The sequence below is a fragment of the Carcharhinus amblyrhynchos genome, chromosome 10, assembly GCF_965287045.1.
Source record: "Carcharhinus amblyrhynchos chromosome 10, sCarAmb.v2.hapA, whole genome shotgun sequence".
In the NCBI taxonomy this organism is placed as follows: domain Eukaryota; kingdom Metazoa; phylum Chordata; class Chondrichthyes; order Carcharhiniformes; family Carcharhinidae; genus Carcharhinus; species Carcharhinus amblyrhynchos.
The window spans coordinates 59,092,736-59,111,552 of record NC_137333.1 but is presented as its reverse complement, the minus strand read 5'-3'; the positions used below and the strand labels follow the sequence as shown (position 1 = coordinate 59,111,552).

General features: G+C 42.5%; 1 protein-coding gene across 8 annotated transcripts in view; it reads right to left on the bottom strand.

The window, feature by feature from the left end:
- rpl31 (ribosomal protein L31) overlaps window positions 1–18,817 on the bottom strand; it is a 122,481-nt gene that overhangs the window by 26,445 nt on the left and 77,219 nt on the right. For 7 of the 8 annotated variants that reach the window (XM_080197134.1, XM_080197133.1, XM_080197139.1 and 4 more), the window contains 6 exons: window positions 18,555–18,661; window positions 16,740–16,832; window positions 14,645–14,791; window positions 10,428–10,553; window positions 7,880–8,061; window positions 3,157–3,249 (listed from right to left, as the gene is read on the bottom strand). In XM_080197134.1, coding sequence (XP_080053260.1) covers window positions 3,157–3,249; window positions 7,880–8,061; window positions 10,428–10,553; window positions 14,645–14,791; window positions 16,740–16,832; window positions 18,555–18,661 — 748 coding nt within the window. The remainder of the gene's footprint in view (window positions 1–3,156; window positions 3,250–7,879; window positions 8,062–10,427; window positions 10,554–14,644; window positions 14,792–16,739; window positions 16,833–18,554; window positions 18,662–18,817) is intronic. The other variant, XM_080197135.1, reaches the window with a different exon arrangement.

Sequence of the window (18,817 nt, the reverse complement as noted above, 5' to 3'; positions counted from 1 at the left end):
CCAAGTCGCCATACTCCAGTGCCTGTTTAGAGCAAGAATTTAGCATAGCCAATGCACCTAATCAGCATGTATTTCAGACTGTGGGAGAAAACCAGAGCACCTGGAGGAAACCCAGAGGATGTACAGACTCCACACAGACAGTGATTCAAGCTGGTCATTGAACCCAAGGCCCTGACACTGTAAGACAACAGTGCTAACCACTGTGCCATCATTTAGGGGAGCCTGTAGATATCCTGTACTTCAATTTCCAGAAGGCATTTGATAAGATACCACATCGAAGATTATTGTGGAAAATTAAAGATCAAGGTGTAGGGGGTAACATACTAGCATGGATAAAAGATTGGCAGGCTGCCAGGAAACAGATTATGCATAAGTGAGTCTTTGAATGATTGGGCCACAACTTTTTACAATTTACATCAATAGCTTAGATGAGGGGAGAATGGTAGCTAAATTTGCAGATGAGACGAAAACATAAAGGAAAGTATGTTATGAAAAAAACATGAAGAGTTTGCAGGCGGCTATTCATAGAATGAGTGGGAAAAAATCTGGCATATGGAGTATAATCTGGGAAAATGTGTAATTGTTCACTTTGGCAGCAAGAATAAAAAGCATATTACTTAAACAGGGAACAAAAGCAGAATGCATAGATTTGCAAAGGGATCTAGCTGTTCTAGTGCATGTGTCACAAAAAGTTAGCATGCATGAACTGCAAATATATTAGAAGACTAATGGAATGCTATCCTTTAATATGAGAGGAATTGAACATAAGAATATAAGAACATAAGAAATAGGAGCAGGAGTAGCACATCTAGCCCTTCGAGCCTGCCCCGCCATTCAATAAGATCATGGCTGATCTGAAGTGGATCAGTTCCACTTTCCCACTTTTTCCCCATAACCCTTAATTCCCTTGTCTGTCAAAAACCTATCTACCCGTGTCTTAAATATATTTAGCGAGGGACCCTCCACCACTTCAACAGGCAGAGAATTCCAGAGATCCACCACCCTTTTGAGTGAAGAAGTTCCTCCTCAACTCTGTTCTAAACTGACCCCCCTTATCTTGAGGCTGTGCCCTCTAGTCCTGCTGTCCTTTCTGAGTGGGAAGAATATTTCTACCTCTACCTTATCCATCCCTTTCAATATCTTATACATCTCTATAAGATCCCCCCTCATCCTTCTAAACTCCAATGACTACAGACCCAGTCTATTTAGTCTCTCTTCATAGTCTAACCCCCTCATCTCTGGTATCAGCCTAGTGAACCTCCTCTGCACTCACTCCAAGGCCAAAATATCCTTGCGCAAGTGCGGCGACCAAAACTGCACACAGTTCTCCAGCTGCGGCCTCACCGGTGCCCTGTACAGTTGCAGCAAGACCTCCCTGCTTTTATATTCTATCCCCCTCGCTATAAAGGCCAGTATCTCATTCACCTTCTTGATCACCTGCTGCACCTGCAGACTGGGTTTTTGCAACTCATGCACAAGGACCCCCAGATCCCTCTGCACCGTAGCTTGCTGCAGCTTTTTGCCCTTTAAATAGTAATCCCTCCTACTATTATTCCTGCCAAAGTGGACAGCCTCACACTTGCTAACATTGTACTCCATCTGCCAGGTCCTCGCCCACTCGCTCAGCCTATCTAGATCCCTCTGCAGACTTTCCACACCCTCCGCACAATTTGCTTTTCCACTCATCTTTGTGTCATCAGCAAATTTCGTCACCCTACACTCAGCCCCCTCCTCCAGATCATCTATATAAATGGTAAATAGCTGAGGCCCCAGCACCGATCCCTGCGGCACTCCACTAGTCACCAATCGCCAATCAGAATAGCACCCATTGATACCAACTCTCTGCCTCCTATTAGACAACCAATCCTCTATCCACGCTAACACCTTACCCCCAACTCCATGCCCCCTAACCTTCTGAAGCAACCTTTTGTGTGGCACCTTATCAAACGCCTTCTGAAAATCGAGAAACACCACATCCACCGGTTCCCCTCTGTCTACTGCACTAGTCACATCCTCATAGAAATCCAATAAATTCATCAAACACAACTTCCCCCTAACGAATCTGTGCTGCGTCTGCTCTATCAAACCATTCCTTTCCAGGTGCCTCGCTATTTCTTCTTTGATGACGGATTCAAGCATTTTTCCAACAACAGACATTAAACTAACCGGCCTATAATTCCCTGCCTTTTGCCTGCTACCTTTTTTAAACAGTGGCGTAACATTAGCCATTTTCCAATCTTCCGGCACTTCCCCGGAATCCAGCGAAGTTTGGTAAATAATCACTAAGGCATCTACTATCACCTCTGCCATTTCCTTCAGAACCCTGGGATGCATTCCATCCGGTCCTGGGGACTTGTCCACCATCAGTCCCGCTAGTCGATCAAGCACTACCTCTCTAGTGACAGTAATCGCATTCAGGCCCTCAACTTGAATATATTGTGCAGTTTTGGTCTCCTTATCTAAGGAAGGATGTAAATGTGTTGGAAGTGGTTCAGAAGAGGTTTACTAGATTGATGCCTGAAATGAGTGGGTTGTCGGGGCTGGGTTTGTTTCCACTGGAGTTTAAAAGAGTGAGGGGTGACTTGATTGAAGTATATAAGATTTTGAATGGTGTTGACAAGGTGGACTTGGAAAAGATGTTTCCTCTTGTAGGCAAGTTCAAAACTAGAGTGCACCATTTTAAAATTAGGGGTCACCCTTTTAGGACAGAAATGAGGAGAATTTATTTCCCTCAGCATTCACAGCTTTGCAACTCTCTGCCTCAGGAAGGTGATGGAAATGGGGTCATTGAATATTTTTAAGGCATGGTTGGTAGATTCTTATTAGGCAAGAGAATCAAATGTTATTGGGGGGTAGATGGGAATGTGGAATTTGAAACTCAAACAGATCAGCCATAATCTTATTGAATGGCAGAGTAGGCTCGAGGAGCTGAACAGTCTACTTCTGTTCATACTTAAAATGTTGTATGTTTTCATTCAAAATGAAATTAGAAATTGCTATAAAAATCAGAGTTCACCCCTGCTATACTTCATGGGTTAGAAAATGACCTTGAATCCAAATCACATAGTCACATATGAACATTCAGAGCCATAATGCAGACAATTTTACAATGATGAGAGCTACGGCATTTGAATCATTTATGTAGTTTTGACATACTTAGCTTGTTGTCCAATAGCACCGAATTCTGTGGGTTGTCTAGCATGGCATGTAATAGGCATCATTGGTTGAATGGGTTGACTAAGTAGCATCCTTAAAAGGAAAGTGAAAATAATGAGTAAATATCTTACATTTGCACAATGTGCTTCCTAAGAATGTGCTTTCTTTCTAGTTTGAATAAAGTGCCTATCTCAATTCCATTGGATCAGTTGAATGGTGATTAAAAACCTTACAATATGTCTTGAGTACCCATCCATCAATGCATTCTATTGTAAGGTATTTCCTTTAGGTATAGAGACATCTGTTGATTAGTTTATGAGATTGGTCTACCTAAGGTAACTGTGATATGACCAAGGCTGAAATGAAGACCCATTTGGACAGCAGTTACATTTTTATGGATCGTGAAGCACTATGTTGCAGTGCTGTAGACCATAGCAGGGATTTTCACATTGGTTACGCCCCATAAAATACCTACCAGGTGGATGGATGGAAATTGCATACACAATCTGCATCTCCTGACATTTGCAAATCTTGATCAAAAAGCTCTTAGGGTCTTTCATATCAATATATTAATGCGGCTGAGGTAACAACAGAACAATGTAGATTCTTGTTTTTGGATTTTAATCCAGAAATAGCCTGATTTGTAACTTTGCTCACATAACATAGGGCCTAGCTTTTGATTATGAACACATTTAGCTTGCAACTGTAATGGCAGCTTTCCAAATCTTGCTTTCAGCTTATTTTTGCATGCTTTTTTCTTGTGAAGGGTGCTTGTGGCAGTTGTTTTAGCTTTCCAATTTTACTGCTACCAATCTGCTAACTGGGCCAATGAATGTTTCGAATGACATCTCTGAATCTCTCTATACTTCTGGAAACTAACTTCAGCAGTAGCACTTTTGCCTTTGAGTCAAGAGGTTAAGATAAAAGATTTATGCATTGTGAACATGTTTAGATGTTTGAGTTCAGAATTGTTAGCTGCAGTCAATGGTGGGCTTTCATTGACGAAAATCAGCAGAACTAATGATCATCCTGCAAGAGAAGTGGCCTGCTGAATTCTGCTATGACAACTGCCACTGAAAACAGTAACATTTAGTGCACACCACAGCATGTGGCAACAAATCAGATTTGATTTCCATTGCTAAAAAGAATTTGTTCCATATTTTGTAGCGATAATGGACAGATGGTAGATATTACAACAAAAATCTTATCGTGGCATTCAGATGACAATAAGCTGCTCCCTGGGATTTTTCTTGCAGTTTTTCCTTAATGAGATTCTTCTTAAAATTTTTTCTTTAAAACAGATAAATGTGCATGCTGAAAACTGAACCTGCAATAAAGAAGTTAACCTGTACCAAGAGTTGCACAATAAAATTTGAGCTAACGGCCTTCAATCATTTTTGGAATTAACTCAGAGTTTCTGAGTATGTGGGTGGTGTGGCTGACCCAAGGATAATGAACAGGCACTTGCTGAATTCGCTGTGAGTGAACACATTTTGATGGAATGGAATCCCTTCCAGTTAATGAAGGCCACAGCTGGCGTGTGGGAGCTTTGATGATCGCATGTCTACAGTCTATATCTTGCACCCAGGGCAACAGTGCAGGTTTCTTGCCAGTGGTAGGACTGCCACTGATTGACCCTTCTTTGCCTTCTCCATGTATGCCAGCAAAAGCATGAAAGCAAAAGGCCTACTCGCTGCCTTTGTTATCATTGCTCCCCCAAGAACTGTCTCAAGAAAGCCTTGCCAGACACAGGGTAGTGTTGATAAATGCCTTGATTTCTTCTGTTGGACACAAGGGGTCTTTGTGCCAAGACATGCTATGGTTGAAGCAGCTTCCTTCTTTAGGGGTCTTCTTCCTGCTTAAGTTCCTTCAACTGGAAGCTGTGGCAGAACCCTTGACATAAGGCTACTGGATTTCTCTCCGTTTCACAGGTGGGCTCCCTTTTGGGCTACAGAGATCATGCTTGAAAACCACCAGGTTTCACTGGTAGTCGGGGGATGAGCAGAAGTCCTGTCTCACTGCTCTTTTATTCCCAAATATTAAACTCAGTTCCAATTTTTCCTTTTTAAGTTTGTGATAATTGTTAAAACGCAGGGAAATATATGCTTCTTTATTTCTAACCAGCAAACATAAGAACATAAGAAATAAGAGCAGGAGTAGGCCATCTAGCCCTTCGAGCCTGCCCCGCCATTCAATAAGATCATGGCTGATCTGAAGTGGATCAGTTCCACTTTCCCGCTTTCTCCCCATAACCCTTAATTCCCTTGTCTGTCAAAAACTTACCTACCAGTGACTTAAATAAGAACATAAGAACATAAGAAATAGGAGCAGGAGTAGGCCATCTAGCCCTTCGAGCCTGCCCCACCATTCAACAAGATCATGGCTGATCTGTCGTGGCTCAGTTCCACATTCCCGCCCTCTCCCCATAACCCTTAATCCCCTCTCTTATCAAAAACCCATCAACCCGCGTCTTAAAAATATTTAGCGAGGTAGCCTCCACCACTTCAACGGGCAGAGAATTCCAGAGATTCACCACCCTTTGAGTGAAGAAGTTCCTCCTCAACTCCGTTCTAAACCGCCCCCGCTTTATCTTGAGGCTGTGCCCCCTAGTCCTACTGTCCTTTCTGAGCGGGAAGAGTCTCTCCACCTCTATCCTATCCATCCCATTCATCATCTTATATGTCTCAATGAGATCTCCCCTCATTCTTCTAAACTCTAACGAGTACAAGCCTAATTTATTCAGCCTCTCCTCATAGCTCAACCCCCTCAACTCCGGCATCAGCCTAGTAAACCTCCTCTGCACTCCCTCCAAGGCTAAAATATCCTTGCGTAAGTACGGCGCCCAAAACTGCACACAGTACTCCAGCTGCGGCCTCACCAATGCCCTATATAGCCGCAGCAAGACCTCCCTACTTTTATATTCAATCCCCCTCGCTATGAAGGCCAGCATCCCATTCGCCTTCCTGACCACCTGCTGCACCTGCAAGCTGGGTTTTTGCGACTCATGCACAAGGACCCCGAGGTCCCTCTGCACCGTCGCCTGCTGCAGTTTTTTGCCACGTAAGTAATAACCCTTCCTACCATTATTCCTACCAAAGTGGACCACCTCGCACTTGCCAACATTAAATTCCATTTGCCATTTCCTGGCCCATTCGCCCAGCCTATCTAGATCCTTCTGCAGACTCTCCACACCCTCCGCACAATTTGCCGTTTCACCAATCTTGGTGTCGTCAGCAAATTTCGACACCCTACACTCGGTTCCCTCCTCCAGATCATCTATATAAATGGTAAATAGCTGAGGCCCCAGCACCGACCCCTGAGGCACTCCACTAGTCACCATCCGCCAATCCGAATAGCACCCATTAACCCCCACTCTCTGCCTCCTATTTGACAACCAATCCTCTATCCACGCTAACACCCTGCCCCCAACTCCATGTCCCCTGACCTTCTGCAATAACCTCTTGTGAGGTACCTTGTCAAACGCCTTCTGAAAATCAAGAAAGGCCACATCCACCGGCTCTCCTCTATCCACCGCCCTAGACACATCCTCATAGAACTCAAGTAAATTCGTCAGACACGACTTCCCCTTAACGAAACCGTGCTGCGTCTGCTCTATCAAGCAATTCCCCTCAAGATGCCTCGCTATTTCCTCCTTGATGACGGATTCTAACATTTTACCTACAACAGACGTTAAACTAACTGGCCTATAATTCCCTGCCTTTTGCCTGGCACCCTTCTTAAACAACGGCGTAACATTAGCCGTTTTCCAATCTTCCGGCACTTCCCCGGAATCCAGTGACGTCTGGAAAATAACCACCAAGGCATCCGCTAAATATATTTAGCGAGGCAGCCTCCACCACTTCAACAGGCAGAGAATTCCAGTGATTCACCACCCTTTGAGTGAAGAAGTTCCTCCTCAACTCCGTTCTAAACTGATCCCCCCCCCCTTATCTTGAGGCTGTGCCCTCTAGTCCTGCTCTCCTTTCTGAGCGGGAAGAATCTCTCTACCTCTACAGATATAAACATATCAGCATCAATCATCCCACTCCTGACATTTTCATTTTAGGGCGGCACGGTGGCACAGTAGTTTGATTCCCAGCTTGGGTTACTGTCTGCACATTCTTCCTGGGTCTGCGTGGGTTTCCCCCAGGTGCTCTGGTTTCCTCCCACAGTCCAAAAAATGTGCATGTTAGGTATATTGGCCATGTTAATTTCACCCTCAGTGTATCTGAGCAGGCACTGGAGTGTGGCAACCAGGGGATTTTCACAGTAACTTCATTGCAGTGTTAATGTAGGCCTACTTGTGACACTAACAAATAAACAAAAAAAATTACCAGATGAGATATAGAGCAACTAGATACAAAGTAAAATACTGCCTTCTCTCCCCCAGCACCATGCCGTCAAAAAATTCACTTCTGATACATGAGTGAAAGTTTTTTACATTTTCAAAGTCAGCCTTACATTTACTGAACTTGGCAACTTGCCCTGGAATTTTGGTCTGTTTGGTGCACAAAAACCTTGACCACCGGAAGTCAATTTGAAACCAGAGAGGTTTATGATTGAAACTTTAGTTCCAGAAACAAGAGAGAAGTGCGCCAATTCGCTGTCATCCGAATCCCAGAAAAACACTCATTAAAAGAATGATTTTCTGATAGGTGACACATATGCATAAGTAACTTCCAAAAGTTATTGATTGCAATTTATGAAATAATGTTACTACTACCTTAATTGCCTGTCATGACTGAAGTTAGGACCTGAATGACCGATGGTGCCGTCACTCTGAAGGGTCGTGGTTGGCGCCTGGGAGAACATCATCGGACTGCTGAAATGTAGTGCCAGGCCTCCAGAGGATAGACTGGGCAGGGACGTCTGTACAACCTGTCCCGTACGTATCATTTTAGCATTCTACAAAAACATTAAAAAAAAACAGTCCTGCTGAGCAAGAAAACCAAAGTCAAATATTCTGTTTAGCACATAAAACTCTTGTGTTTAATGGGAAATATATCACTACTGTGGACTTAAACATGCATCTCTCCAAATTCCATCAGGTGCGTTGTGTCATGTTTGTACCTGGAAACACCCAGAAAACTGAATCTACCAGAAGATTGTGTAGGCATTATATAGAATAACTGGGATGGGGGGGGATTTCTCCCATCCCGCCCATGATGGGAGATGGACCATGCAAAGATCCACTGACCTTGGGCAGGATTCTCTGGTTTTGGGGCAAGTGCTGCTGAAGAATCCCACCCAACATCTTATTTATAGCATAGAAACAGGCTATTTGGCCCAGCAAGTCTATGTCAGTGTTCATACTCCAGGCAAATCTCCTATCAGCATTCTTCATTTGTATATTACTCTGTTTGTTTCTCCCTCATGCACTTATCTAGCCTTCCCATAAATCTATCAATGCTATTCACCTCAACCAGCCCATGTGGCAACAAATTCCATTGGAGGAACTCCTGCTCAAGTCCCACATAATTTGGTAATAATGTTCAGTGGGTGTGAAAAGATAAAAGACCGAGTCTGGCCAGAGACTCAGGCTGGCTGAGTAACAAACAGGTCAGTTGAGCCAACTCCACAGGATGGCTCTGACATCTTGCCCAACTTTTTAAGAATGTTTTCCAATGAAAGATTTGACATAGAATACAGAAACAAAAGGGTTAATTCCAAGGAGTAAATTTCACCGAGACTGTCAAACTCTCCTCAAATCAATCAACCAGATGTCTGAGATCTCTGGGTCTGCATGGGAGGGTGACTCAATCATTCCACATGGAGAGAGGTGGCAAAAGCTTTGAATCGCAACTCTTTCATCTCCATAACCATGAACCATTGCTACAGGAAGTTCAATGACCTGACCAGTGCAGATAGGGTAACACATTGAGCACTGTCCTTTTTGTTTACGCGGGTTACCCTTTGCCTGGGCATGTGGAAAATTTAGAAGCTGTACAATGAATCCTTCATGATATATTCTGTGTGAAGGGAGGCTAAGGACCTCCTCTGTGGATGATTTTGGTAATGGGGATGCTGTTTGATTGAGCATGAGGGTGCAGGGTGGGGCACCTGCCGCTTCTTCCCTGATAAATTCTGCAGTGGGAAAGCTTGAAGAAATTCATGTCCACTTAAGGGTCTCATCTTGCTGTTGTGGGAGGGGGGACTCGCCATGCAGGGAGACAGACAAGCAAACCTGATTGCTGGTAGCCTAGTGGGAAAGAGGGTGGCTCACCTGTCCAAAGGCACTCAAGTGCCTGATCAAGGGCCCAATATCAAGAAGAGGAGCGGGTCCGCTAAGAAACATAGAATTATACAGTGCAGAAAAGGCCCTTTGGGCCATCAAGTCTGCACCCACACATTATAAACATCTGAACTCCCACCTAATTGCATCTGCCAGCATTTGGCCCATATGCCAAGTGCTCATCCAGGTACTTTTTAAAGAATGCGAGGTAACCCACTTCTTCTATGTTCCCAGGCAGCGCATTCCAGCCTTTTTCTCACTGCCACATCTCATCAGTGTCCTCCTCTCTGACAGCAGATTTACCCCATCCAGGACAAAGCAATGTGCTGATCGACAGCCTATCTACCACTTAAACATTCACTTACTCCACCACCGACACACAATAGCAGCAGTGTGTACCATATACAAGCTGCAGTGCAGCAACTCACCAAGTCTTCTTCAACAGCACATTCCAAACCTGCAGCCTCTACCATGTGGAAGCACAAGGGCAGCAGATGCATGGGAATTCCACCTGCAAGTTCCCTTCCAGGCCACACACAGTCCTAACTTGGAATGATATTGCTGTTCCTTCATTGTCACTGTGTCAGGGGTAGTACTTCTAGGGAAGCCCTGGATTTAAATGTCCCCCATGGAGCTGGGAACACTAGTGGCAAGAGACTTCATTCCCATGGACTGCCTGGGGATTTTGTTGGGGGACATCAGACCCCCGGTCACCCTCCTTAAATTCCACCCAATGATATCTTATAATACATATAGTCACATATAGTCGTTGTTCCAAACATCTTTGCCTTTAGCTTTTCTGTTCAGATGAAGTCTCATATGACATGGCCCATATGTATCACAATCATAAACGCATTTGGGGTTTACAGTTTTATTTTACTGTTCAGCCTTAATTTATTACTTCTACTCTCTCATTCCTAATTAAAAGTCTTCCACGATGATGCATCTGCTTTGTATTTCCAGCATGTTAAGTTTTTGTGTTAAAAAGCTAAGGATTTAATGAATATACTTGGTTCTATTATGTTGCTCCTATTGGTACCTGGAACTGTTTATTGGGAAGATCCTGGTCTTGCACCACAAGGTCCATTTGTTGCTGCTTTTGCTGTTGTGATTCCTGATACTGTAATGGACTCAGGCTGATAGGCGTTGGCTGTTGTAGCAATAACTAAAAGAAGAAAAGCAAGCTTTTCAATCATGTTGGTGACATTTAAATCTTTCGATTCAATTCTGTTTGTTGGATAAGATTCTAGCCTCTCAAGTTGAACATTTCTCTCTTGTTGTACCACGTGTAACAGAATTAGAAACATGTTTTATTTTCAAACTGGTTTATAATTTCATAAAACAGTGAACAGAGAAATCCTCTCACTTGGAAAATGAAACCTGCTGGGTTCCTGTGTGCTACCATCTAATGATTAGAATCAGGAACTGCAGTAACATAACACTAAATTAGACACAGTGCCACCCAGTGAAAAGCACCATATATTACATGAATTTAATATTATCACTTGACAAAGTCAGGGGTGTGATGGAATACTCTCCACTTGCATGAGTGCAGTTCCAACAACACTGCAGAAACTCAACACCTTTTGGGACAAAGCAACCCGCTTGATTAGCACCCCATCCATCACCTTAAACATTCATTCCCTCCACCGCCGACACACAGTAGCAGAAGTGTGTAGCATCTGCAAGATGCACTGCAGCAATTCACTAAGAGAAAATGCTGGAAAATCTCAGCAGGTCAGACAGCATTTGCAGGGAGAGAATAAAGCCAAAATTTCAAATCTAGATGACCTTTCGTCAGAGCTCAGCTTCGTCACAGCTCTGACAAAAGGTAATCTAGACTCGAAACATAGTTTCTCTGGGGAAAGAATTGAACCAATCAGACCTGTTGAGATTTTCCAGCATTTTCTGTGTTTGTTTCAGATTCCAGCATCCACAGTATTTTGCTTTTGTTTTAGCAATTCATTAAGCTCCTTTGACAGCATCTTCCAAATCTGCATCCTCTACTAACTAGGATAAGGGCAGCAGATGCAAAGGAACACCACCACCAAGTTCCCTTCCACACCACCCTGACTTGGGACCATATCACCATTCCTTCACAGCTACTGAATTAAAATATTGGAATACCCTCCCTAACAGCATTCTGGGTGTATCTACACCATATGAACTGCAGAGGTTTAAGCAGGCAGCTCACCACCACCCTCTCAAGGGCAATAGAGATGGGTAACAAACAGAGGTGTATTTAGACTTTGTGAGGTTTCATGCTCACCGTCATTTATGCCCCCCCATTAGAGTATCCATCCACGAATACTTGTTTCTCTTTACTAGGGTCAGGGAATAATTTGCAAACATAAAAGTAGTCTGCCTCAGAGGTTTCCGAACAAAATCAACTAATTTCTAATTTCCATCGTCCCATTTCTCTTCACCCCCAGAAAATGGGATTTACAAAATCTTCTAACCTGCTTTCAGCCTCCAACGTCAAATTCTTTTCTCAGATTTTCCATACTACTATATTTTCTGGTTTACTTAATATAAAATATTCTAGCATACACAGTGGAACAGATTTTGGCTATAAGGCAATATCTTCAGGATAGGTTTCTTCCCTCACTTCCACAGAAGGATCAGCAATATCTTGTCGTTCCATTGCCATTTCAGAGTCCACTTCTTGTTCAGCTTTTTCAGGCAATGTGGATCTCCAGGAATCAGCAAGTCTAAGTCATCAGATAATTCACTCACATTTCTGATGGATGAGGATGAATGTGCAGTTCGTGCATTGTTCAATACTTCAAACTTTTAAATGCAGAATGACAAACTGTCTTTTTGTGTAGTTTCACCCTCTTGCTTTGCCTTCAATTTTCTGCATTCTTAACAGTCACATTGATAGTTTTGCTTCATATTGCTAAAGAAACTGATCTTGATTTTAATGAATTTTCTTAATGAGCAGGCATTTGCACAGTCAATCCAACATTAATTCAAGCTGCTCAAAAATTGGATTCATCTTTTAACTATAAAGCTGTGATTCTGAATTTCAAGCAACACTGACTTTATTCTTTTCCTGCCCATTCCTGCCTCACAAACTCATGAACTCTCCTTCCCTCCAAAATGCAATCTGGCCCTTACACACATTACCTCCCTGCAAGTCTGCAATCCTGGCTAAACCCCCTCACACAGTCCCCTCACTCCAGCCACCCACCCAACACGTTCACACTCTTCCCCTCACCTCCCATCCCCTCACATTCTCACTAACCTCACTTACCTGGGGTCTTCAAGGCAGCCTCCTGCCTCACTCACCATCTTCTCATGCTGGTAAGGTTTGATTTGGTGCCTCGTGCATCACTGTTGCTGGCTGGCTAAGATTCTTTAAGCACAACCTCTTCACTTGTGCAACCTATGCTGTTGGTACCCACTGGTTTAGTTTTAAACTTTCAACAGTTGGCTTTCTACTGCCCACTTTTATGATAATGAAAATATGTTGGTCTTTTCAACTCATCCCTATTCTCTACACTGTTTTATGGCTACTTTGAGGAGCATCTGCCTTTTAATTATCACTATCTTCTCTACTAATGATTAGGGTTTAGCTGACCACCATTCAGTTTATCTTTATATCTCCAGCCCTGTCTTGATTTGAAAAAGACAATCTACTGCCATCTAGCTGCCTGCGTAATATATCATACCCATCAACAAAAGAACAGCTTCCCTTATTTTAGAAATCATATGGTCATCTAGGTGTAACCTAATAACTATTTGAATACCACTTTTAAGCTCTTCCATTACTATTATTTTCTTCACATTTTCAGACGTCTCCTTTAATTTCATTGACCAAAACCATTGATCAAACAGAAGTTCCTTATCCTTAGAAAATTCTACGCATGTTCAATGCTGTTTTTTTGTCTAGAGTCCAAAAGGTTAATTAATATGCTTCGGAGACAAACTTTTACACATTAAGCAGCACAGTTTATACTATTGCCCACTCGCTATTTCTGAGAAGCCTTTTTGCTTATGATCTCCAGTTGTTTTTCAGCCCTTAGCAAACTCTTTCTTTCCCTGCACAGTGAACTCAGGGTTCACACCAATGTCAGTGTTTTTAGCTCCAATCCCAAATACCCTTTGCAAAATTTTCCAACCAAGCCTCTGCCCTTAATATCTATATGGCAGCAAATGTCAGTTGAGATTCCAATAGATTTTTAGATTAATTAACAGGTAGCTTCAAAATCAAAACTTTTGACCCTGAATTCCTAATAAACTCCGCACAACTCTTCACAGACTGCAATTCCCCCATTAAAAGAAGGCCACCTGCATACTCCCTGAGCTCATAAGTACACACGGAACCATTTAAACTACTAATATTCGAGCGGTTCTGACATTTTCTAAAATCTGACATTTTACTTACCTTACTATTACAAATTTAACCTTTCCAAAATTAAAAATTATCTCTAAAATATTGGTATGAACCACGAATGAAGTGATTATGACACAACCTTGATCATGTGCTCAAGTCCAGAGGTGGGGCTTGAACCTAACGCTTTCTTTATCAGAGGCAGGAGAGCTAACACTGAACCAGGTCTAAAACTTATTGGCCTCAAAGGTAGCAATCCCAATGGTATAAATGTTTTGAGTGTGTTTCAACCTAACTGTCTAATTTTTCCTACACCCTGACAAGGTGAGTTACAGTTATCTGATCTGATTGGTCAATGACTCGCCAATTTTGTTGCCAGGAACAGTACATCACAGTTTTCACCTTCAAACATGGTTTTATAATCCTTAAAATGTTAAGGCCTGGCTGGTGTTTGCTGGTGATTTATTGTAAAAGCCTGAGTGTGACTTTTGGATTGCTTTCAATACACCACATTTTATGGTGTCTGTTCTTTACAACAATACCTGGTTATCTGAGGTCACAGCAATAAACCTGTATTCCTGCAGTAAGATGTTTCAAGGACCAACTCTCAGAAATTCAGGGAAATACATTCTGATATTTTATTTGGAGTTCTTGTCAGTAGTTGTTTCAGTCTTCGATATTTTCAACAGAAACAGGGTGGTGAGGCACCTCATAAAGTTCCTACACGCTTTGTAGGGAAATAATTCTGTTCTGCTGTTCATGTAGCTGTTAACATTAGTTACTTTGTCTTCCAGATGTGGACACAAAATGGATCTTGAAGTAGGAATGGGCCGAAAATATTTTGGAACATAAAATTAAATGCTGATCTATCCCATCTTTATTTGCCAAATATGTTGCGGGCATTCGTTGTACCTTCTCACCTGTAAATTTGAGTCATCCACCATGCACAATTGCTCCTGGATTTTGTGTAGTTCTTCTTGCTGCCATGTGATGTTTGCTTGAAGAATGCGTGTGCGTTGTTCAAGCTGGTCCTTGAGAGATTGAATCATATCCAACTGTGCTGGGAACTGGTATGTAAAAATAATCAATTTTTTAAAAGATGTTGAACTTTAAATTAGATACATTTTATGTGGACAGTCATGTCTAAATGTAATTCTCAATCTAAATATGGTAATGGGTCAGCCATCTATTTACACCAGAACTTTGGTTTGGAAATGTTCATTCTTAATTACCATTTTCTGCCACTGGAGAGTTATTCAAAGACAACACAAGAAATGGGGCTGGATTTTCCTTTCAGAGTCAAGAAACCAACTTCAGGGCCATTTCTGAGTCCTGATCTGACACTTCAGGAGATGCGGTGGAAGCTGGATATAATCACAATCCCTGATTTGACAGAGGTGACCGTTGGTTAGAAGTTGGTTTAGGTGGCCAGTGAGTGGGTATGAAGGTGCGAATGGATGTTGGACTGAGCAAATGCAAGTCCCATTTATGTTATTATCTGACTGCCATTTAATTTCAAGGACACAAGCACAAGGGCACCAGAGATTCTAGAAGAGAGGTAGAAGGCTGGCATTTATAGCTTTGCATTGCAGACACAGTGAGAGAGAGGAAGGAAGTCCTTTTTTCAGAGGAAAAGGTCAGCCTCCCAAACCAAAGAGGCATGAATGGAGTTTTCTGAGAAAGTGAGCAGATGAAATATAGTTGTTGTAATATGTTTTCACGGGATTGCAGCATGTCATTACTAGAAAGGAAATGTGCCACATTATCCAGTTTTAGTTTCACTTTTGCTTTTGAGTAGAAACACACAGGCACAATTCTGCTGCTGATGCATGTTCAAGCTTTATAACCTCTGTACAAATATTTCCATCTGCCTGGTCTAAATAACTGAATTCACAATGTGTTTACCCAATCCCTTGAGTGACTGGTGCCTTTACATCTTTAGGACATGCACAGCAATAGAAACGATAAATTGTGGCCAGTGTAGGAAAAGGTTCACTGATCTTCTTCCCTCAGACAAAGTGAGTGCAGTGCAAGACACTCATGACAGGCCTCTCGGTATTCAATGTCCAAAGACACACCAGCTGAGGAGCCTGAGGCTGAACGTTGCTCCTGAACATGGCCGGAGTGTGTGTCCAGTCTACTTACTGATCCTTCGGCTAGGCTCAGACCATAGTGCTGTTGAGGATCTGCCAGCAGTGAAACATGCAGCTTCTTGTGCCAATGAGCTAATAGCATTTGTCATGGAGATCAGCAACACCTTAACTCTTTTCTTTTGCCTTTTCAGGAGAAAGAGACATATAATGCTTGAGAAAGGACAAAGGCCTGAGCAGAAGTGCTCAACCTACACATTGTGTCATGGCGATTGCCAAAGTAGCTAACTACCAGCCATTCGGAGAAGATGAGATGGGCATTCCTGGTCAAGAGATAATGCAATGCACAGATGAAAGGGGGTCCAGTTCATTCCACCCTGTGACAACATGCCAGCTGCTTTGGTAAGCCTCTGAACTGTAGAGGCTTTTAAAAGTAAAGTTTATTTATTAGTCACAAGTAGGCTTATATTCACACTGCAATGAAGCTACTGTGAAAATCTCCTATTTTCCAAAGCCAGTTCTCATGATTTCTTCTCGAGTCTCCTACAGGTTCTGACATGGGAGGGGGAATGACAAGTTTCTGTTTGAACTGGGGCAAGTGCTGCCAGAAGAATCTGCAGACCAAGCACTGTCATAAGCTATAAGTGAGCCCTGTACCAGCTCAGATACGGTCATCTTGGGTGGGTACCCGCATGAAAATAGACAGGATGGCCGGCACTAGGTGGTGACAACATGAGCAGTTAAGAAAGGCAGAAGCAGGTGAGAACAGTTTCCACTGGAAGTTGGAAGACAGGCACAGCCCTGCACAGCTGGGCATAGGGACAGGGCCTCCAGAGTCACAAATTGAAGACTATAAACAACATTTTATGGAAATTGAAGACAATATATTCATGCAATTTAAAACAAAAAGTATGTATTTTCTAACCTGCGTTAGTGGTGCAGGCTGACTGACCATAGCAGCTTGAGGTAACAGCTCCTGCGAAAGTAGGTCAATAGGTGGCTCCGATATTAAAGAAGACTACAGAGAAAGAGAACAACCTAGGCTGTAAAATAATTTTGTCTTCACTATTAACCAAGAAAGGGCCCTGAGCAAACCACTCTAACAACATTTGATTTTAATTTAGACATTGCTGGCTATAGGCCAGCATCTATTGCCCATCTCCAATCATCCTCAAGAAGGTGGTGATGAGCCATCTTCTTGAATCTCCTTAATCATCCAACATGGGAAAAGATTTCCACTGAGGACAATTTGTGTCAAGAGCAGTGAGTAGTTTAGAGGTGGTATGGGGAAATGTAAATTGGCAGGTAGTGAATCGGAAGTAATTATTAATGAATTGACAAATAAATATAAGATTTCTTTTATAGATGTAAATAAAATATAGGCAATAAAAGATTAATAGTTTTCAAACAATTAACTGTTTCAATTTATAATCTCATTACTCTGAAACTGCTATTTATTTCACATCAAGGTGCCATTGATCATGTAAATGTCAACAATCATAAAAGCAGGAGAGTGAAATCAGGAAACAAAACCTTCAGAATTCAAGTCCAATTACAGAGGAAAAACGTGAATTTTTAGAAGCATAGAATCTCTGCAGTGCAGAAAGAGGCCATTCGGTCCATTGAGTCTGCACCAATTTTCCACTGCCCAGGCCCTCCCCTCCACCCTATTCCCATAACCCTATGCATTTACCATGGGCAATTCACCTAACCTGCAACTCTTTCGACTGTGGGAGGAATCCAGAGCACTCAGAGGAACCCATGCACAGGGAGACACAGGGAGAATGTGCAAACACCACACAATCCCCATGGCCAAAATTGAACCTGGGATCCCTTGCACTTTCCTCCTCATGTCAGCTGGAACAGTGTTCAAGTCCTGTGATGTTGGCATTAATCTGTTCCACCTGCTAGACATCTAATCAACTGAACTAATCCCCCTGCATTAAAGAAGATATGGGATTTTCATTTTCACTGCCTGGGTGGCATTTGACATCGTGGAATGAAAACAGAGTGGTTTCTATAAAAGGTTAGCAATCTGTTCCACTAGATCACGGCCCAGGCAGTGAAGATGAAAATCTACTTTAACATGATACGAAACTCTACTTGTTGTCAAATAAGAAACAAACATGGCAGATAGTCATGGAACGGAGTTAGCAATCAGGCTGCAGAGCTCTATAGATCAGTAAGTCACAATCTATGTTCTTAAACATGCACCTGTACTACTGTGCTCATAGGTGAGAGAGAAACATAAAGAGAGGGGTGGAAAGAGAGCCACAGAAAAAGAGAGAGAGAAAGAGAGGGGCAGAGGGGAAGAGAGGGAGAGAGAGAAAGGAGAGAGGGAGAGAGAGGTAGAAAGAGAGAAGGAGAGAGACAGGGACAGATAGACAGACAGAGGGGGTGGTGGCATGGTGGAAAAGGAACAAGATGGACAGAGAGGCAGCAAGAGAGACAGACTGAGAGGGATGAAGGTGTGGGGGAAACAGAGGGAGTGAGAGAGAGAGAGAGAGTTTCTTAGCAGGATATAAACTACAAAGGCGCATCAGGACAAAGTTAGACCAGACTGAAAAATGTTTAAACCAAAGTCCCCTAAAATTCATGGCAGTTTAGGCAATTCTCTAATGTTCAATACAAGTATTACGGGTCTTTGTTGGCACCCACACTGTTTTGGCCACAAATTCAACAAGACTTTGTAATAGTAATTCATTAGCATCTTCTGTGGCTAATCTATGGAAATCCCCACCTGGTTGCTGGCGGGTGGGTGCTGCTGTGTTCCGACATCTTGTTGTATTGTTGGTTTTGTCTGCAAGGATGGGGCATTAGTCTCTGAGAGTAGTTTACTTTGTGTTGCTGTGGAAGAAATTAGACAACAGGTTTAAATTACAGATTATGGTCACAAAACACATCTCGAATTTCAAAATAAGTATAATCAGATTAATAAAACAGAAAATGCTGGATAAACTCAGCAAACCTGGCAGCATCTGTGGAGAGAGAAACACAATGTTT